The 21,357-nt window shown below is 50.7% G+C and overlaps 2 protein-coding genes across 10 annotated transcripts in view; both read right to left on the reverse strand.

The window, feature by feature from the left end:
• Nucleotides 1–272: 272 nt before the first annotated feature.
• pygl (phosphorylase, glycogen, liver) lies at nucleotides 273–11,330 on the reverse strand. The gene is made up of 20 exons (XM_080012101.1): nucleotides 11,064–11,330; nucleotides 10,091–10,192; nucleotides 9,430–9,508; nucleotides 8,951–9,054; nucleotides 8,022–8,153; nucleotides 7,645–7,756; nucleotides 7,408–7,490; nucleotides 7,140–7,277; nucleotides 6,043–6,135; nucleotides 5,784–5,930; nucleotides 4,901–5,064; nucleotides 4,668–4,782; nucleotides 4,433–4,534; nucleotides 3,292–3,439; nucleotides 2,818–2,876; nucleotides 2,581–2,722; nucleotides 2,004–2,211; nucleotides 1,609–1,743; nucleotides 1,396–1,462; nucleotides 273–1,054 (listed from the first exon to the last, which is right to left on the reverse strand). Exons 1-20 carry the CDS (start codon nucleotides 11,313–11,315, stop codon nucleotides 866–868), a joined length of 2,571 nt encoding a protein of 856 aa, XP_079868227.1. The 5' UTR covers nucleotides 11,316–11,330; the 3' UTR covers nucleotides 273–865.
• A 3,434-nt stretch (nucleotides 11,331–14,764) lies between these two features.
• trim9 (tripartite motif containing 9) overlaps nucleotides 14,765–21,357 on the reverse strand; it is a gene marked incomplete at its 5' end in the record, with an annotated part of 36,417 nt that continues 29,824 nt past the window's right edge. For 2 of the 9 annotated variants that reach the window (XM_080011732.1, XM_080011730.1), the window contains 4 exons: nucleotides 14,765–14,896; nucleotides 15,557–15,719; nucleotides 17,126–17,375; nucleotides 20,526–20,664. In XM_080011732.1, the coding sequence (XP_079867858.1) occupies nucleotides 14,819–14,896; nucleotides 15,557–15,719; nucleotides 17,126–17,375; nucleotides 20,526–20,664 (630 nt within the window). In that variant the 3' untranslated portion in view covers nucleotides 14,765–14,818. Of the gene's footprint in view, nucleotides 14,897–15,556; nucleotides 15,771–17,071; nucleotides 17,376–18,947; nucleotides 18,987–20,525; nucleotides 20,665–21,357 lie in introns of all 9 variants that reach the window. The other 7 variants (XM_080011729.1, XM_080011728.1, XM_080011734.1 and 4 more) reach the window with 5 other exon arrangements.

Genomic DNA, 21,357 nt, shown 5'->3' on the forward strand with positions numbered 1-21,357 from the left:
AGTTGTGGGGGTTTTTTTTTGGGGGGGGGGGGGGGGGGGGGGTTTAAATGTCTTCAACGATCCCGCTATGGAAAACTCATTTAATCAACAGATTTCTGTGGAAAAAGCGTACTTTTCATTCGTACGCTGGAAGAAGAATAATTTCCACCAACTCTTGTTATTTTTAAGAACGCAGTCCTCGACACATGTCAATGTTAAATGCGGTTGTTTGAGCTTGTGCATACTGAGAGTCAAAATAAAACCTGTCAGAATAACAAATCAATCATCAGTCATAGCTTTCAGGAGCTGTTTTCTAAGCCTTGTGAATTTATTCAATACAGAGCCAAAGTAAAGTGAAAGGTTGCCCCTCGCCCGTTTCTATCACCAGTCTGCTCACACCGGAGGCTGGGACTGGAGGGGTGTGGGAAATGATGCCGAAGCTTTTCAAACTAATGGGAAAACAAACCAGGTTAAAACACTTTAACATTGCGTAGGAAAATAACCAGTGAGAGGTTTTGTCAGAGGACACACTGGTTGTCGACTAAAGCCACCACGGCACCACAAAACATTTTGTGAACGTAATAATTAGCGCATCGGTAAGCTCATAATGGAAGGCAAACTTTTTTCTTTTTACACAAATACAATTGGAACTCAGTCGTACACTTTACATCTATTCCTCTGTTTGCTGGCTGGTGGAAAGGCTGCAACGGAGTATTGGTGCAAGGGCATCGACCCGAGTGCCCTTTGAAAAGAGCTTAAAAAAAGGAAAATTTGCAAAAAAAACAAACATGAAAACTGGCAGTTACACAGTGTCAAAGTTCAAGGCCTGGGATTACAGCCCCGGGGTTCAAGCCCTGCGTTTACGGTGCCGACATGAGGGGCGGCCTCACTCTTTCCTCAAGGCCCGGGCGGTCTCCTCGAAGGCCTCCCGGGGCTCGCTCGGGGCGGGGATCTTCAGGTCGGTGGGCTCCACGCCCCACACCTCGCGGGCGTAGTCGGTGATGGTGCGGTCGCTGGAGAACTTGCCGGCGGCAGCGATGTTCCTCACCACCATCTTGGTCCACTCGTTTGGTTTCTGCGAAACGACGAACGAGCGGCGGTTATGCGGGAGCTCCAAAGCGGCCACGGTGTAATTTACACTGTTTGTCCTTGTTAAATTGTTCGTCTTCATGCAATTCCCATTTCTTGCCTTTGTTTACGCTGCTTGCAGTAGCAGAGCAGCAGGCTTTTGTGACATCGGGACAATTCAGATAGCGTCACGCTATACAAGGAAAAGAAGCCGAACTGGCCCTAATAATGGTTTTAAACATATGAAGTGAGTATCAACTTTTTCTAGCTCAAGGGCATGTTAAAGCCAAAGCGTTTGGCGCTTCTGCTCGTCCCGTTTCTCCCGGTGCAGTTTGAGTCACGTCGTACCTGGTAGAGCTGGCTGACTTTATCCTGACATTTGACGTAGTCGTCAAAGTCTGCGAACACCATGAAACTGTGGAAAGAGACGCAAGACACTCGAGGTGAGAAGACATTTGCGAAACATGGACTTCATGGAAACATAAACCCGACGCGATTCAGAAAAACCAGACGACTGAGAATCAGATCTTTTTTTTTTGTTTGTTTTTTTACCAAACATACCGGTCATGTTTGAAGAGCATGTTGGTGAGGTCTTTGAAGAGGTCTGGGTTTTTGGGGCTGAAAAATCCACTCTCAATCTGGTCCATGACTTGTTTCAGCTCTGGGTTGGTCTTGTAGTACGTCATGGCGTCATATCTATGAGTAAAGAGGGCCGACTCTCAATACGCATCATAGGTATAATATCTAATTTAGAACAGACGAACGCTCAACTATGCAGTGAGACACAAAATCTGAGCTGCAGTAAGAGGACGGCCTTGATCCCTGCGACCCACTAGGGGGCAGCATTACAGCTCCACATCACACCCCTTCAAGCTGCACCCTCCACATCCCAAACATCTCCTCTGCAGAAAAAAAAAACAGAGACAGAGCGAGAGAGACCTCTTTAAAGTTCCCACCCTTTTTTCTCCAGCTCTTCCACGTCCTCCACCCTCATGCCGAAGATGAAGAGGTTGTCCTCGCCGGCCTCCTCGGCCATCTCCACGTTGGCGCCGTCCATGGTGCCGATGGTCAGCGCGCCGTTCAGCATGAACTTCATGTTGCCCGTCCCCGAGGCCTCGGTGCCGGCGGTGGAGATCTGCTCCGACAGGTCCGTGGCGGGGATCACTGCGGGAAGAAAACCCATGAAGGAACTGAGTAAAAAAATAAATAATAATAATAAATAAATAAATTAATTAAAAAACACTGAATTCTCAAGGCTGCGTTGACAGACGCGCCTACTGCGCCGCACCAGTTCTGTGTATGTACTGAAAACATCCACTTACTAATTGGGTCGCCCGCCCTGGAAGGGGAAAAAATCACCCTTGTCGTCTGGAGTTTTTCAGCGTGGTGGTTATTATTATTATTATTATTATTATTATTATTATTATGTGAGATGTGGACTTTTAAAGCCCACATGACACCGTACGGTATGAAAGTGAAATTCATGCAGTACAGTGTGTTTTTTATTATTATATTTTTATTTTAAAAAGGTACCTTTTTCTGCCAGCGACACCCTGTAGTTCTCCAGGAAGATGACCTTGAGCTTGCCGCCCACCCCAGGGTCGTTGTTCACCACGTCGCCGACCGAGGTGATGAGCTTGATGATCATCTTCGCCATGTGATACCCGGGGGCGGCCTGCGGGGGGTGGGGGTGGGGAGGTGGAGGAATGAAGCGGCGCGTCAGCGATTCTGGGTTTTCCCCCGACCGCGGAACCGCGCCTTGCTACGCACCTTGCCGCCGATGATCATCGTCCGGGGAACGAACGGCGCGGCGGGGTTCTTTTTGATCCCTGCGTGGAGGGAAAAACAAGTCGAAAGCGTGACCAAAATATTGCGGTTTTCAAAACTTTAAAGAATCCCCGGGGGGATGGGGGGTGTCCGAGAATTAAAATAATAAAAACAAAAACAGAATAAAAGGCAGGCGCAATAAAAAATTAAGTATTTCAACACCTGATGCATCACGTTGCTAAACGTGACGTCTGGCGTCACGTGTCACATAGCTCACATGTAAACCATCATTTCACAAGAGAAATAACGAATGCACGCGGTTAATCATCGCCGGGAATTCGTTCCGACAGGACGTGCACGTCACTCCCTGCTCTGCTTACGTTGAGCCAACTCCCCCCCCCCCCCCCCCCGACTAGCCAGGTGAGGATGATGTGTCGCTGCCGTGGTACCGGTGCCGGCGGCGGGCGCGGAACGTACGGTTGTACATGGTGATGATGTGGAGGCAGTTGAGGAGCTGCCGCTTGTACTCGTGGATCCTCTTCACGTGGACGTCGAACATGGAGGACGGGTCGATTTTCACCCTGTACTCGTTCTCCAGGTACTGGGCGAACTTCACCTTGTTGTCCTGCGGGGGGTGGGGGTGGGGGAGGGCAGAGAGGTGAAGCTGCGGCGCGAGGGGCGTGGCCGGGCCCGAGGGCCTGTCCCGGCATGAAAGCGGCCCGGCGGCTAAATGTGACGCCCGCAGGTCTGCGGGCGCGTCACAGGTTGCGGTGCGCCCCACCTCCCGGCGGCCTGGTTGCAAGCTCGACTTCAAGAGGTTGTTTGTCACATACACATGCATACGGTCGTACACACATGCAGTGAAATGTCATGACAATAAACGCAGACGTCCCGGCTATTAAAATATCAACGGGTATTTATACTTACACTGTAAATGTTGTTTGTTATCTACTACTACTGGTGATACATGTCCCTATACATGTGGTAATGGTTTTCTTTAATACGGCTCTCAGATTTTCATATTAAAGATATTATTTTGATACGTTTTTTTAATATTGCAATATAAAAATTTGTTATGTATCTAAATTATTTTGTGTATTTTTATTGTATTTTTTTTGCCTCGGCACATATCTTCGTTTTGATGCTTTGATTTGCTTAATATTATATAATATTATTTCCTTCATAATAATAACTCATTTGACCAAAAACGCACTATTTTAACAGCACCGGGGGCTAAAAAGGTTCATTGAAACTTGGGGCTTGCGGCTGTAGAGTTTGATTTAATGTCACTTGGGACAAACGCGTTCGCGTTTGACAGAATAATCAATTTTTTCAGCACACCCCCCGTGTGTGTTCACCCGTGACCTCGACCCATGTCCCAGGGCAGACTCCCTCATTTATTCAATTCAGTCAGTTTTCACCTTGAACTTGTCGTTATGCAGAACACACCCTCTGCTTTAATTGTAATTTAACTCCATCGGTATTACCCAACATGGAGGGACTTTTTTTTTTGTGGTGGTGGTGAGGGTGCAGCCTCCCACGCCGCGACATCATTTTTTGGGGCACCGTCATTTGTCTTTTTTTTTTTTTTTTCCCCCCTTTGGAACCCGCTCGTTACCTGTTTGACTTTAGCGACGTCGCAGATGAAGACGGCGTCGTCGACCAGGACGCTGAGCTTCTGCAGCTGGCTGAGCTCCTTCACGTAGTCCTCCCCGATCGCCTGGACCCACGCGGGAACACACAGGACACATCCGTACGTGCAAGGAGAGCGCCAACCCCCAACCCCGCCGTCTGACACGACCGCATCCCGTCATATATTCATCTCGCGCAAAGCCTCCCCCCCCGCCTCTGACCTCGGCTATGAGCTCGGCGAGCCCCGGGTTGCAGAGCAGCAGCCAGCGCCGGGGCGTGATGCCGTTGGTCTTGTTCTGGAACTTGTCGGGCTCCAGGTCGCTGAAGTCGCGGAACCTTGAAGAGGCGGGACATGGAAGCGTGTTTAAAAAATATTAAAAAAAAAAAAAAGCTCCACCCTGTTCACCGTGTCCGGTCTGCAGCGCGGCACCGCCCGCGGGGGGCGGGGACTCACACTTTGGTCTTGATGATGTCAGAGTGTATCTGAGCGACTCCGTTGACAGCGTGAGAGCCCACGATGCACAGGTGCGCCATGTTGACCCTCTTGCAGCCGTCCTCCTCGATCAGGGACATCCTGCGCAGTCGGCCCGTGTCCCCCGGGAAGAGCGCCGCGATGTCCTGGAGGATGGACGGAGACGGATGCACGGACACCATTTAAAAAAAAAAAAAAAAAAAAAAAAAAGGGAAGGATACCAGTTTGAAATATGAGCTCATGGAATTCCCCGCGCTTCCCTTTACTAACTATTCATTCTAATTTGCGGGTTTCTACACAAAAGTGAAGTTATTTCTCCAACTTCCCTTTGTTGTTTTTGGATTTTTCTTCATGTTTGATAATTATAATTAATGTCCACGTCAGTTCTGTGATGGACTCTCACCACTTCCTCAAGGTGCAGAGATGAGGAACCCCCCCCCCCCCCCCCCTTGTCTAAGGCTTCTCTTATCTTTCTTTAACTTCCCTGTTGTCTGTTCCCGCTTTAAAATGAAATAAAGACCGTGTTTGAGTCTTCCAATGTGACTCTGCTGCTACTTCACTTTGCTGCTGGGAGCTGTGTTGCAGCGTTTACTTGTCTAGATCCGATACGTGTACTTATTGTCAGCTGCTTTGTAATGTAGCAGACGCCTACGTAAACATCTGCTAAATGCCTACACCCAAAATCAGGGTGTGTGCTGGCTTTCCAAAGTTAAATTGAAGCCTCTTCAAGTCCTTCTTAATGGCACCTAAAATGAAATTCATGGAAAAATATAACCCCAAACAATTTAAGAAAATGCCCCGTCGGTAAAATAACTCATAACAAATTCTTTAGGCCTTATCGTCATCGCCATGTTGCGCCACGCACGTCCAGGTGGGCCTGGTTGATCCTGTAGATGATCTGCAGGTGCCGGGGCAGCAGCGTCTCCAGCAGCTCCACCGGCCAGCGCTCCAGCGCCTCGGGCAGCACCGTGTGGTTGGTGTAGGCGAAGGTGCGCTTGGTGAGGTCCCAGGCCTGCCGGGGAGGGAGGAGCTTGTTGTGACCCAGACCCAGAGGCCACCACGAGCCACGGGGCGGGAGCCGCGTGGCTAATGGCGTGGTTATGAGGCGCGGCGTCGGGACTCACCTTGTCCCAGTCCAGTTTCTCAATGTCCACAAAGATCCTCATCAGCTCTGGAATGGCCATGGCTGGATGAGTGTCGTTCAGCTGGATGGCAACCTGGAAAACACCACGTGGGCGGGTGACACGAGGGGCTTATGCACATTTTGGTATGTTTTAGTATTTTTAGAGTTTATTGTGCCTAATCACCGGGTGTCATGACATTTCACTGCATATATGTATGACCGTATGTATATGTATGTGACAAATAATCTCTTGAACTTGAAATACATCCGCACCCGTTGGCGAGATGCTGGGCGGCGAAATTCACAAAGCCAGCGTCTAATTCACAAGGCACCCGCGAGCGGCGAAATGCACGGCGAGCCGCACTGCCGCGCACGTGTCTCGGCGCTCCGGTGCTATTTGCACGAATTCAAATGAGGCATTACGCGTGCGTTTGGGGCAAAATTGGCCCCTTCCTTTGCAAATGAGCCTCGTTGCATTGCAACACCCCGCCCCCCCCGCCCCCCCCGCCCCTCTGCGTGTTACGATGGGAACGCTGTTGCTTCACTTGTTTAACAACTGGAATGGCACGCGGGGCAGGTCCAAACACACTCGGCCTGCTCCGATTATTGGAGGCTGGCCAGTTCTTTTGGATGCACGATTCGGTAATCCTAAAACTACAGGATGGCAATAAACAGGAAATTATGAGCAATAAACAGGAAAATATGAGTAATTAAAAGGAAGGAGTTATGGGATATGATTTGTATTGTGTTATGTCATTGCAGTGAGGGTAATGCTGATCGTTTTTCCTTTTCTTATTTCCTTGCAAGAAATGGTACCATGTGATTGATCACAGAAGATATAAACATCAGATATTGTCACCTAATCGACAAAAATAGTTAATTATTTAATAAATATGCCAATGTGGGATTACTAATCAACCACCACATATTACTTCATTATTTCATGCATTTTCTATGTAATTAACGGTCTCTAATTTAAGAGGTGATCTTAAATTTTTATTGCAGTTAAAACAAAATAAAAATAACAACTTCACGTGTCTCAAATAATTGCGTAAAACACCTCCGCGGCCGAGCCGTCGCGCCGCTGAGCCCTCTTACTTTTTCGGGGAAGGTTTCGAAAGAGCTGCGAGCTGATGTCCCCTGCTTCATGGTCTTGAAGCGGCGGATAATGTCCTGCAGCGTGGCGGCGACCGCAAAGTACTCTTGCTTCAGACGCAGTTCCTTCCCCTCGAAGAACTGCGGCACAAAAAAAAAAAAAAAAAAAAAAACATTTTTGAGGCCGGCAATTCCGCAGCAACGTCTCGGCTCATCTCGCTCTCTTCCGCGCCGACCAACAACCGCCCTTCGACGCGTCTCCTCGACTTACGTTGTCGTTGGGATAGAGCACGCGGGAGATGTTTTCGGCCAGGTTCCGGTCCAGGACGGCCTCAATGTAATCTCCAACGTTAACTGGGCACAAGCAGTATTTCGGTTTTTACTTTGAAGCACTTCCATCCATCTCTACGAAGGTCCCGTACCAAACCTCAAAAATGCGAAAAAAACCCCACGAAAAAACAAAAAACAAACGGTCTAATAAAAAATATATATATAATTTAAATCTCACAGTCCGTGAGGTTGAAGTCGTTGGGAGCCCGGGCGGACCACAGCCTCATGGTGTTCACCGTGTTGTTCATGAACCCGGGGATGGGGGTGTCGTAGGGCATGGCCAGCACCACCTGCGGAGACGTGGGACGTGAGACACCTTGAAGCGCTTGGATGCAATCAATGCGCTTCGTTTGGAAGGAAGGCAGGTCGGCAGATGGAAGCCTAAGTAGGCAGATGGTTGGGTGTGTAGTTAGGTTGGTTTGTGGTCGACAGATAAGGGGTGTGTATGTAGGCAGGTGGGGAAGTAGTCCGGTAGGTAGATACTTCAGGATGAAAACCCTAAAGTAACCAGATACCCATCCTCCCAACCCGATCACCCGGCTCGCCCCCGCCTACCTGAGTGTCGACCCACTTGGAGCCTTCCTGGGTCTCCTCGACTCGTCCGTAGAAGTGGACGGGCAGCATGTACTCGGGACGGGCCTTCTCCCAGGGGTTCCCGTACCTCAGCCAATCATCCGCCTCCTCCACCTACCGCGACGCAGAGCACGGCAACAAGGACGTCAGTGTGTAAACGCACAGCACAACCCGTTGGGGAAGAGGCTCCCTCCTGGAGCGCCCTCCAGCGAGGCATTTGGATCTCCGCCGGTCCAGGAGGACGGCTCTGATGTCGCGGTACCAGCGGGGAAAAAAAAGTGAATTTGCCAAAGGAGATCATTTAATAAAATAAAACCTCTACCGAACGATGTAATAAAAAGGTATAAAAATGGACAGCATCGAGTTTGGCGTGAGGAGGCCGGTGCGGCGATCAGAGGTGCGAGGTCACCCAGCCACTGAACCTCCTGTGTAGGGATCCGATCCGGCGGTCAGGAGTGCATGTTTACTTTGCATGGCCACATGTCCCCAAAAAAAAAAAAAAGGGGCCCAAAAGCCTTTCGCCGTCCTTATCGGGAAAATACGCTCCAGGATTTTTCCTGAAGCAAATCAGCGAGTTACATCACCGCGCGGTGCAGTGCCGGAGGCAGGCGGCCAGGAGGCCACGTCCTTGTTAATGTTTGACTCGAAATGCCCTGTTTCCAACCCCCCACCAGCGCCAGCGCCACCACTCATGGCCCCCGTGAGTCAAAGCCCGACTCGCGGCGGATCAATAATTCTGCACCCAGATATAAAAAAAAAAAAAACAACAATAACAATGAATAATGAACCTATGAGCCTGAGAAAGAGAAACTAGTCCGTTGGCCAAAGACGATCTCAAACTGAGAATCTGCGGCTGCACCGAGGGCCGACTCGAAAAGCATTTATAAACACGCGCCGTGATTGTAGCTCACCTGCCAGCCGTCCTGTATCTTTTGGTTGAAGATCCCGTACTCGTAGCGAATGCCGTAGCCGTACGCCGCCAGGCCCAGCGTGGCCATGGAGTCCAGGAAGCAGGCTGCATGGGGGGGGGGAGCGGAACAACAAGTATCTGAGGCCGGAAACACAAAGCTAAACGGGTTGTGTTTGGGATCGAGTTGAAAGAATTAAAAGGTTGTTCTTAGTGTCCATGAGGAAGTGTGTTTGTGTGTGTGTGCTAACCCCCATTCTCTTGCAAAGTTCCTGCGGTTAAGGTTGCATCAAACATTGTGCAGTTATCGGTTGATTGGGTTAAGAAGTCGGAAGACCGTAAAATTGCAAAAAAATCATCGTTCTGACACGGGGCAAAAAAAAAAAAAAAAAAAAAAAACAACTGTATTTTCTCCTCTTATTTATAATCATTTCTCTATTTCGCCACACACACACACACACACACACACACACACACACTTACCTGCCAGTCTTCCCAAACCGCCGTTCCCCAAACCTGCATCCTCCTCCATCTCCTCCAGATCCTCCATGTCCAGGCCTAGCTGCAGACACACATTTAAAAAAAACAACACAATTTGGAAAACACCTTAAAAGGGAAGAAGAAGAAGAAGAAGTGGACGGGCGGGGGCGGGGGCGGGGTTAAAGACCTGCAGTGATGTTGGACTTTCCAGTCGCTCCTCATTGGAAATGACTGAATACACTTTTTACCCCGACGACATGATAAACATGGCCCCTGTAAACGGACTGATCCTCCCCGTCGCATTCCCTGGCGGTGCACTTTAACATAATAGCTCAAAAGGAAGCCCACGATCCAGCCCTGCTGGTACATAAATAATGATAAATAATAATAAATAAAAAGGAAGAGGAGACCGTGCAGGGCAGACGGCCGTGATTTCACCACGGGCTTGCACGCCTGGTTGCACCGTCGCGCACAACGCCCCGCGGCACACTCAACCAAACCTGACGACGCCCAAAAAAAACAAAAAAAGGAGGAGTCGGTGCACGTTCATACCAAGGTGTAATTTATAGTATGATCGCGGACTTCACGGCTGTTCTTCAACGAGCCACCGAAACCCCGACCTCCTTCGATAACAGTAAGTAAGAACATGGCGTGGGGGTGCGACCTGGTAGATGGCTTCGTCGCAGGCGTTCTGCAGCCCCAGGTTGATCATGGTGTTCTGCAGGGTCCTGCCCATGTAGAACTCCAGAGACAGGTAGTACACGCGCTGCACGGACACAGAGGGAGCAGAGGGAGAAGGAGAAATGAGGAAAATCCAATCGGCGGCACATACTGTACATATACTGTACGCAGGGGGTGAGCGTTTGGGCTTAAACAAACATGTTATTCGGGGGGGGGGGGGTGAAATGAGATTGGACCTGTTGGTTCGGGGGAGGGAGCAGCAGGGCGTCTGCGGGTACAGCACCAGGCAGTTCATTTCAACACTTTTTTTTTTTTTTTTTTTTTTTAAAGACAAACTTTAATTTAACGTAGGATAGATTTTTGTGTATGTGTGGTGCAGGACAGATGCACGGCAAGTTATAAACGCACACCCACCTCGTGGAAATAAAAACAAACAAAAAAAAAATACATTGACAGTTAAATTCCATAAACCCAACTGATGGAAAAGCACCTGATAAGTTGTTGTTTTTCTTTTTTTTTTTTTATACATAATTTTTATGAATTGATTTTTGTTTTGCATTAGTTCACACATTGACTTGACATTTGGTTCAAATCAGTCTCAGGATTCTGCAAAATGACTATTTTTGATTCTATTACTGTAAGTGTGTTGAGACACCTGTGGGTGATAACGCACTTTCAATACATCTGACTTTAGAAACAGGAAAAGTTATGAAGCAGACGACTGCTAGTTAAGTTACTCTTAGTTAAGTTACTTTGAGTAAGTTAGTTAAGTTGCTGTTGGTTTAGTTACTGTTAGTTAGGTTAAGTTACTTTCAGTAACTTAGTTGAGTTAGTGTTAGTTAAGACAGGTTAGTGGTAGAAAGTGCAACACGTGTAGGACTGGTATTTCAGGTATAGAAGGTTCAGGTGAACATGTCATCTTCCCCCCCGCCCCCGCCCCGGCCCCCGCAGCGCACCTTGGGGTCGACCTCGTAGTAGAACTGCTGGGTGCGGATCCAGCGGCCCACCAGGTGGTCCCGCACCGTGTGCGCCAGGGCGAAGTAGTAGTCCCGGGGCGTGGCGATGTTGCGGTCCTTCACCAGGGTGAAGTGCAGGTGGCGGTTGAAGCCCTTCTTCAGCTCCGCCACGTTCTCCACGCCGGCGATGCCCCTGATGCTGATCTGCTTGCGCTTCTCCTGGTCGGTGAGCGGGGTCGCCGGGGTGGCCATGCTGCCTCCTTCTCCGGGAACCTGACCTGACTGCGCCGGGGCCGGGAGCCGCCGGGGGACTTTGAGACCGTGGGGAGGGCGTGATCGGGACGCCACACCCACTGGTGGTCCCGATTGGTCGGTGGGGGGTGGGGGGGCGCGGTCGGTACACGCCCCCCCACCACCACCTCCCCGCTGATCCGTCAAATTTGTCTTGGAGGAAGTTGGATTTGGTGTCAACTTTGTTTGTAATTGAAAGAATGTTGCTTCACCGGAGCAACCGACACAAAAATGTAGAGCTGTGCTGCGGGTGAAACAGGAATGATGTGAGATCCATTGAAAAGGGCCCAAAACCATATCAGGAGAGATAATGATTTAAAATTAAAATAATTAAAATAAAAGATCTAAATTGATCATGACCCAAATCTGAAAATGAGTATAATATTTTTGTTTTTATTATATGCATTTTGCTTGTTTGCTTTTTTATTGTTACTACTTGATTGCCTTTAATTAATGCAAAGCACTTCTAAAATTATTATTATTTATTATCAGCTGAAAGAATAATTATTTATTATTAGTATTATCATTATTATTATTATTATTATTATTGTTATTATTATTATTATTATTATTATCTATCAGTCGCTCTCACTTTTAGTGTGAAATTTGAGCTTGTTCTGATGAACACAGAGCTGGTATTCTGAACGGATAAACAGCCTTGCAGTTTGGATCTTGCGACACAACAAACTGTTGTTTTTTCTCGAGATACAAAAAAAAACACGACGTCGCTCTCGTGAGAGAGCAAAGTTTTTGCTTTTTCGAGACTTGAGAAAATTGTCTTGGTAGGAAATAAATTATGTGAACGCTTGGAATTTCCGGGATTCCTTACAAAAGTCTATTCTGTCTGCTCTTCGAATCTGTCGCGGACGACCTCTAGGGGGCCAGGGCCCTCCGTTTGGGAACCCTTGAAATAGGAGACAAAACAACTCAATATTGACACCAATTTATTGAATATTCACACATACAGAAAACATATAAGCATATATTACACTTTAAATAATCAGAACAATTGCAGTAATATGGTAATGGTAATCATATAACCCCATAGAAATCATAATAGTGATAACGCTTTTTTTAAATAATAGTAATTATAATCTTTTTTTTTGTATTATAATAATAAAAATCTTCATTAACATATGCGGGCTCTAATAGAACATGTTATTGTCTTCTTTAATTCTCAAACCTGGCAAAAAACAATCACTTTGGAGTTGAAAGGAGCTTACAATGTAAATATTACACACGGGAACTGACTTTATTGATGAAATTATAATTCACCGTCGCCCAGCGACTATGTGCTATTTCTGTTTACTCGTAATTAATAAAATGCTGATAAGAATTTATGAGGCGGTACAATAAAATGCAAACTATTCTGAGGTCACTCGCACAGGCTGAACCACCGACGACATTAAAAGTGTATTTGGCTGGTTTGAAGAGATAAACGGCACCATCACGGGGGAGGGGAACCAAAACAAAACAAAACAAAAACAAAAACAAAAACAAAACAAAAAAACGTGTAGAAATGTTTTTTAAAGACGCTGCTAAAGCAGGCGTCGCGCGTGCAGCGCATCCACGTGCCGCGCTCAGCGACCACGCACGGTGACGTCACGCAGGCGAGAATTGAACGCGTCGTGCACCGAATGGGTCCCGGAAGGCGGAAAACTGAGCACCCCACGGGGACAGCCCCCGCGCCACCGCGCGTTGGCCTGGAATCCGCGGTTGCGTAATCCCACAATGAAGGCTGCGCTTGTCTCTACTCGGAGGGGGTCGAGGGACGTTCTCTCGCATTGTGTTGGAGCGGCCCGTTGACACGGGGGAGGCGGGCGGGGCGGGGCGGGGCGGGGCGGGCGGATTGCCCGCTTCACCGCGGCGGCCTGGCCGAGGTGACCTCCGTCGCCCGGCGCACACCACCGCGCAGGTAAATGGCTGGGCGCGCCGACTCCGCGGGGGAGCTGTTGCCCCGGAACGCGCTTTTTTTGTGGGGGGGGGGGCGTCGGGGTGCGAGAGAGCCGCGCCGCCTCGCCGAACCCCCCCCCCCCCCCCCACCGGGCTTCGGAGGTTCCGCGGTGCGGTCCGGCAGGCGGCATGAGGAGCGTAACACGCGTAGGCGTCACACGCGCGTCACGCTCTTACGCCGCTCGGGCGGCCGGACCCACGTGGCGGCGGAAAAACAAAAAAGTCGCGCGGAGCGTTAATGAAGGGGAAAGGCACAACCCACGAGTCCTGGGCGCGGGACGCTGTAGCACCTGAGCCAACCGCGGGGGGAAAAACCTCGCGTCGCGCCCGCTATTCCCCCGCGACGGGAACTGCCTTGTGCGTCACCGCCGGCTCCGCGGTCTCGGAACGCAAATTCAAAGTGATTTAACTGCCCGTTCGGACCAGCTCTTAATCTCACAGCTATAAATTTATAAACAACAATGAAAATAAACCAAAACAAAAAAAATACAACGATAAAGTTTTCCTCGGGGGAAAAAAAAACAACAACAAAAAAACAACCTCTGAACGTCAATAACTTACTTAGCGCTACAGCTTTTCACATAAGATCATCTCGATAACTCCGCCTCGTCTCATTCACCGCAACGCTTGCGCCGTCGCCGCTTTCCATTGCGGCTCAAGCACACGGGTAAGCAGAACATTTGTGTGAAGTAGTACGCGAAATAAAAGAGAAGGGGAGAGAGAAGAAAGAAAGAAAGGAATTAACCCCCTCTTCCTCGGAGAGCCGTGCCGTGGGAGGGGCCGCAGAGAGGCCTTGGTTCCAGTAGCTTTTAACACGCGCCGACGCTGTATTTTACAAACTCTGCAGAAGATTCACGCAAGCAAAGCCACTAAGAGCATCATCTACACCCGCGGGGCGGTAGCCACGGAGACACAGTCGAGAGTCCGGCTATTGCTCTCTACGGGGAGGGGGGGCGCTGCGAGGAGAAACCAAATAGTCTCTGATTATTATTTTTATTTTTTTTCCTGGTATTTGAAATGGAATATGACAACGATAAGGGGACGGGGCGGGGGGGATAATAATCATGTAGGGTGCATGCATGCATGGGAGAATAATAATCATGTACGAGGACGCGTGTCACGGGCGGAGTGAGACTGTGGGTTTGTGTGTGTGAAAATAATAATCAGTACATCGAACCCTCTACATGGATGGGCTGCTAATGGCTAATTTCCCTTCTTTGAACAACAGGACGTCGCATAATAATCGTATATCGAGAGGTCGAGCTCCGTGGGCTGTGACGCTCACCACCTCTGAAGATCACCCTCCAAAAATCACACTCATTCATCCATTCATTCGTTCGTTGTCGTCCACTCGTTCCGAGGTATTTATCCAGAGCCGGTGTTTTCGGGAGGGGTGGCTCATTTCGTTGGAGGAACCGGACGGGGCGTGGCGGGGGCGGGGGCGGGGCGACGGATGGCCGATGAATGACCCGCCCCGGGGAAACTGGGGCGGGGCCGCTTCCTCCCCGTCTTCAGCACACAGAGCCGTTGGGGTCGGCCTCCCCGGGGGTGTAGAAGTCGGGGACGGGTAGGCCGGTGTGCAGGGTGACCTACGGCACGGGAACAATTTCATTCGCGGTTAGTTCCGTTTGATCCGCGCGACATGCGCTGCTCGTTGTCCAAACGAGGCGTTTCCCCAACGTCCTTATATCGCTATGAATGAATCGCTGGCTACTGTTCATTCCCCTTTGGAAAGTGCTGCAGGAGTGCAATTATCATCGGTGCAATGCACCCGCTTGCCTGCAGGGGGGAACGTTGAGCTGCAGCGGTTTCCTGAAAGCCCTGAACTCCTCATCGCCGCTAGACTTGATAATAAACGACAGCGACACCGGATCCAGCGCGATCTGTTCTGTTTTTGAAGCACTGTTTCATCTAGGTTTGTTTTTTTGGGGGTTTTTTTTTGTTTGTTTTTTTTTCAAACGCTTGTGCCGGCTTTTTCTCGCAGCCTGGATTTGCTGGAGAACCGGCGAGGGGAGAGAGGCCCGAAAATGTCTCGCGGTGCCTTCGGCTGGTGATGCGCAGAGCGCTGTATCTCGGCTTAAAAAAATTTGGTTGGTGTGAGGCGCGTCACGGCTTCAAACACGCGTTAAGGAAGCGCTCGGTCAAGGGTCACAAGGGTCATAATCGCGTCGTAATGAGGTGGTACTAGTCATTATCTCCGGTAACAGGTTTGCGCTGCGTAGTTTTGCGGGCGGAGCGCGGCGGCGTACCTGGACGTTTCGGTTGAGGCTTATGGCAGGGTAGTAAACGCCCTCCAGGGCCTCGAACGCCACGGGGCCCTGCTGCTCGTCGTTCACCAGGAAGATGAGGATCCCGCGCGTGAAGTCCAGCAGAACTCCTATCGTGGCGCCTTTACCGATGCCCCCGTCTGTCCTGCACCGGAGCACAGTCACACAAACAATCATCATCGAGGCGCCAGACACCCTGCACAGCTGCCCAGAAAATAAAGGTATTAATTATAATTAGAGCCGTTTAAGCCTTAGATCGCTTTATAGTTTAAAAAAAATTCCCCTATATTGGTGTGATGTTTTTGTTATTTGTTTCCCTGAACTCAAAAGTTTGAGCCACCATGACGATCCGGTCCAAACTGAATCTCTGGCCCCGGCTTTGTACGTTATTTGCGCCTCAGTGCTTTCTGTCGGACCAGGGCCCACGGTTAGGAAATATATAATAGTATAAGTAAAAATATATTCAGCTGGTCACAGTATTTATTTGATTTGCCTTCGTACTGCTTTCATTTTATAGGATTTTCCAAACAACAATTATTTTTTTTTATGTGTAAAGTGACAGCACAATGCCATTTTTTTTTGCCACCATTTAGTTAAATTGAGTTCATTTGGCAAATAAAGTTTGCAGTACTGGTGAGCTGTAACCTGTTACAAACAATATGCAGTAAAAGACAAAGAAGCGCTCATATGCAGGCCCCGCCCTCCAGAAATGGCTGAGCCCACGAAAAAGGTGAATGGGCGACATGTCGGCGGGGGCGCAGGGGTTAAGAGAGCAACCGAATAAGTGTCCCCGTTACGCACGGGCCTTTGTCGTTTCATTCAGTGAGGAAACGCAGGTAAATAAATACGGCTACAATAAAAACACACTGTTTTTACTTGTTTTGTTTGAGGAACGGGGACGAGCAGCGGAGCGGAGATCGCTTCTGAATGGGCCCTCCCCAAATCTGCTTTTTAACCTTTGCTTTTATATGAATATGATAATTGCCGGCCTGTATGCCCCCCCCCCCCAGCCCCAGAAAGCTGCCCCCCCCTCCTAGGGCGGCTCATTAGACAAAGGATGATGATGTGAGCTCTGCCCTGTCTGCTGCGCGTCTATTCGGGGAGGATGTCACCGTTATTTCCCCGCCGCAAACCGGCGGGTGGCACACCGGGGAACGCCACGTCACGCCGAGAGGAGGGGCCCTCACCCAAACCTCACTCGGGGAACAACGTGAGATGAGCCGGAGGTCGGCATGATGAGATGGCGCCGCCCCGTGCGGCTGAGAGGACCGTCGGCTAAACCACGTTGTGTAATGTAATGAGATACGGCTTGATGAACCACCCCCCCGCGGGAACGGAGCCGAGCTATAACCCGATTTGCGCCAGGTGGTGCATCTCCAGTGTCAACTCTAAACCGGGCCGACGCTGCAGATATTGAGGCCGCGTCCTCGCGGGGCGGGGGGGGGGGGCGGTGCGGGCGCAGATTATTTCGGCCGCGACACTTTGTTTCCTCCTCACCTGTTGGTGTGGGAGTTGTTGTGCATGAACCAGGAGCGGTTGTTGTCCACGTACATGGCCCAGGCCTTGTCGTCCTTCCCCAGCATCACGTCCTTCAGCACGTCGGCCCGGGCCACGCCGAACGCCGGGTCGGGGTGGTTGTCGTAGCGGTCCACCGTCATCTCCCAGTAGTGCACGCCGCGGGAGAAGGCCGAGTTGGCCGTGACCACGCGGTCGTCGTAGCTGTTGCACGTCACCGTCAGGTTGTCATTGGAGAAGATGATGTCGGGGTGGGCGGAGGCGGGGTCAAAGGTGAACCAGGCGACTGCAGCGTCACGCGCCCCCGCGCGCACACACGCACCCAAGTGCGCACACGCATCACGCAGGCACACACACGCACGCGCACATGCACACACACACACACACACACACACACACACACACACACACACACAGACACACACGCATGCACGCACACATGCGCACGCACACACACACACACACACACACACACACACACACACACACACACACACACACAGGTTAGTTTAAGGAACAAACAAGAGGCTCAACATTCAGGACTGAATTGCACTAACACTGTACAGAAATGTGCATTTGATGCCACATTTCAATATCTCCATAGTAACTCGCCTCACTACACCGAAAATAATATTTTCCTCATGTTAGAAGCAACTTTTCTGAAGATATAGAGATATGTTTATATTTTAAAGCTCTACATGCCCATTTACTCAGTATATTAGTATATTAGTATACAGTATATATATATATATATATATATATATATATATCAAGTAAAATTGGTATCCAACAAAGAATAGTTTAGGAAGAGGCATCAAAGAGCTCTGCTATCGACACTGGTATCAAGGACCTTTATACGTAACAGGTGAAAATCAAAAAAATGCAATTAGAACACCGTCTGGAGGATATCAATGATGGATGGAGTCTGGAAGGAGCATTCAAGGTGAGAGGAGGAGGAGGTGGAGAAAGTAGGTGAGGCTACACGGGGACATTCATCTTCATATGAGAACAAACCCTCTCAGCGGACGCTCACTCACACACAGTTATTCACCGGATGTCAGGAGAGGGCACGGGTGACTTTAACGACCACATGTGTTAGAATGTAAAGCTTAACGTCACTTTAAATATTCTTAAATTTACTACAATTAAATAATAAATTAAGTTAAATACTAAACACTTAAATTATGAAAAATGGACCTGGGTCAAAAGTCTTTTTGGAAATAATTTCCAAATAGATAACCTACACAAAACCTTGTTTTGGCTTTGTACACTAAAACAAAAAATGGATTAATCCAATTAATTTAAAACACATTAATTTCTTTAAAACCGTTAAAGTAACAAAGTACAAGTCTACAACTTGACGGATTAAATTCTACAAAAGAAACCCACAAATCATTCACCTGAATGAGTATTATTGTATTATTGAGTCGCGCTCATCGTATTGTGTTGCGCTACCAAAAAACACGACAATGAGAATTTTTAACAGATAATATTTGACCCAGATCCAGAAGACATTATAAAATAAACATCAATTGTGCACAAGGGAGCGCGGGGAGAACCGAGGAGTGCTGTCTTCTATTATTCATGGGCTCCGGTACAAGAGGCTCTCGCCGTTCTCCGCACAGCGGGCCTGCCCCAAACTTTCATCACGCGCCTCTTTATTTCCCGGAGGAAATAAAGAGATATTAGCGGGAAACCTCGTCTCAAGAAATGATTAACCGCAGCCCACGGACGAGGAAGCTGCCCCACTCCTCGGGGTGAAGGGGTTTCTCCTTAACAAAGCGAGGGGGAGGAGGAGAGGATGAGGGGATGAGGGCAGAGGAGACGATCAGCAGCGAGAGGAGAGGTCCGTCCATACCTGAGCCCAAAGACTGCATGTCGCATGGCGGCAGTCCAGCTGAAAGGTGGGATGAGTGGGGCGGAGAAGGAGGGGAGGGAGAGAGATGGGGGAAAGGTAGAGGGAGGTAGGTCGACAGAGAGAGAGGGAGAGGGAGAGTGAGGGAGGTAAGGAGGAGAAACAGGAAACAGGAAGGGAAAGCAGTGAGGAGGAGGAGGAGGAGGAGGTAAGGATGGAGGCAACGCGGAGGGGTAGGGGGGTAGAAGCAGAGCAGATCAGGGAAGCTGGTTCAAATCAGTGGCTCCGGAAGAGGAGGAGGAGGAGTCGGCCTCCCCCACCAAAAAAAACAAAAAAACACAACCACGCTGGAGATTTCCCCCGTCCCGGCCAAGGGAGAAATCTCCGGAAAGCGCGGGAAAAAGAGCGTACATTTCAAAGAAGGCAGAATCGGGGGGGGGGGGGGGGGGGGGGCGTCCTCGTCTGGTCTCCCGGGCGCCCCGCAGCGGGTCCCAGCGGAAGCGCCCGGCGCAGGAGGCTGCAGGCGGACGTTTCCGAAACGGTCGGAGGGCGACGGACTCCCTCTTGGGCGTTTCTACGGGAACCCGGCGACGGTAAAAGGGCGACGTCGGCGGAGGTGAAGGATGAAATCCTTTTGGTTTGCCTTCTTCACCAAAATAACGTGCATTCAGCTAATGATTGGTGGATGGTGTTTAACAGCGGTTGGGGGTCCACTGGCGCTAAGCAAGCTTCCCTGTCTGGACAGCGGCTTGTCACGAAGGGGGGGAAAGCAGGTGGGTGGGAGCGTCGCAGAGAACCTGACATGGCCTATCATGAAGTGTACCTTTAACATTCCCCAAGCGCACCCCGAAACAGAGCTCACACCCTGACGCGTTTGGGGGGGGGGGGGGGGGGGACCCGCTCTCTCCCGCCGCTTCGCTGAGGTTGAGGTTTGAACAGATTTTAACGCCAGGCGGGGAGAGGCGAGCCTCCGTCGTGGCCCCCAGGGACCGGGAAATCAAATCGAAAGCCCGTTCTCAACTTCCAACGTTCAATTTACGGTTAAAAAAAAAAAGAAAGGAAAAAAGCTGCGCCCCGACGGCGATGTACTGTTCCAACCCTCCCAGACGGCTGATCCGAAGACGCGTTCAGCGCGGTGCGGAGCCAAATCCCCGGCTCGCGGAGCCAAATACGAGGAGCTCCGCCGCGCCCAAACAAAAGTCTTTGCTTTGGGGGGGAGGTCTGGCGGCTTGCGGATCAGAGGGCTCCGAAGTGAGAGCACGCCGCCTGTCCTCCACGGTCGAAGAGCGATGCCACGTCAGACACGGACGCCAGAGGGGCGCGGCAGCAGGGATCCGTACGTAGTCCTCGCTGGGAGGGCGGACTGTATCCAAGGTGTCTGGACCTTGACTCCAAAAAGCAGCTCGTCCTGCAAAACGACCGTCTAGGATCAGCGGAATTTAAAGCTGTGAGTTCTGTTTCGGGGTGGAGTCCCCCCCCCCCCCTCCCCGACATCAAACCTAAAGCATTGGGGACTGGAGGCGGGGGTGGTGCGGGGGCGGGGGGGGGGGGGGGGGGGGGCGGAGGATCCGCGTCACGTACTCTCAGAGGTCTGCATGATCAGCGTCTTGCTGTACTGGCCCACTCCGCTGGCGTTGAAGGCCTTCACCCTGGACCTGTAGGTGCTGTTGAAGTGGAGCCCGTCCACCGTGCAGATGGTCTCCGTCCCCACGTACACCTCCTGCGTGGGAGACACAGGGACACGGCCTCTCAGAAACCCCCGCCCGCGCCGCGCTCACCACGCCGAGCGGACAAGGCGGGGCAGGGGGCCGCCACACTGGGCGTCATAACAACGGCGACGACAAAGTGTGGCGCGCACCGCGCGCCGCAAATAGACGCCGAGGGGGGGGGGGGGGGTCCACTCCTCACGCGCCGCACGGTGCCGCTGGGCGATCCCCCCCCCCCCCCCCTGAGTCAGACCGAGGCAATTCCAGTTCGGAGCGGTTGAAAGCCGTTAAAGAACAAAGACGGACATTTACATGAAACGGCGCGGCCGGGCGAAACCTTCGCATAAAAACAACGGCGACAAATAGCGTTTGGTTGGAGACCTTTGCCGCGAGGCGTCGGTGATTCACAGTGGCGAGTCGTTCGCTTCGATTGGATGCTGGCGGGGCCGCGTTTCTCGGGGCGACGCCCGTCGGAGCGGCGGGCCGGGCCCGCGGCGGAAAGATCAAAAAGGCACCGCGCCGCGCGGCAGTTTGGCACAGAATCCCCGATTATAGGCGCAGAACGAGGCGGCCGCACGACGCGTTGGCGAGCTCGGTGTCCCGACCTACTTGGCCAGAAGGTCAAGTGAAGGTCGCACTCAAAAGCCAAACGCCCCCTTTCCGACCAAAAGGAGGGGACGCGCTCCGCACGCCGCGCTCAGATTATC

Source organism: Zeus faber (assembly GCF_960531495.2).
Source record: "Zeus faber genome assembly, chromosome: 13".
In the NCBI taxonomy this organism is placed as follows: Eukaryota; Metazoa; Chordata; class Actinopteri; order Zeiformes; family Zeidae; genus Zeus; species Zeus faber.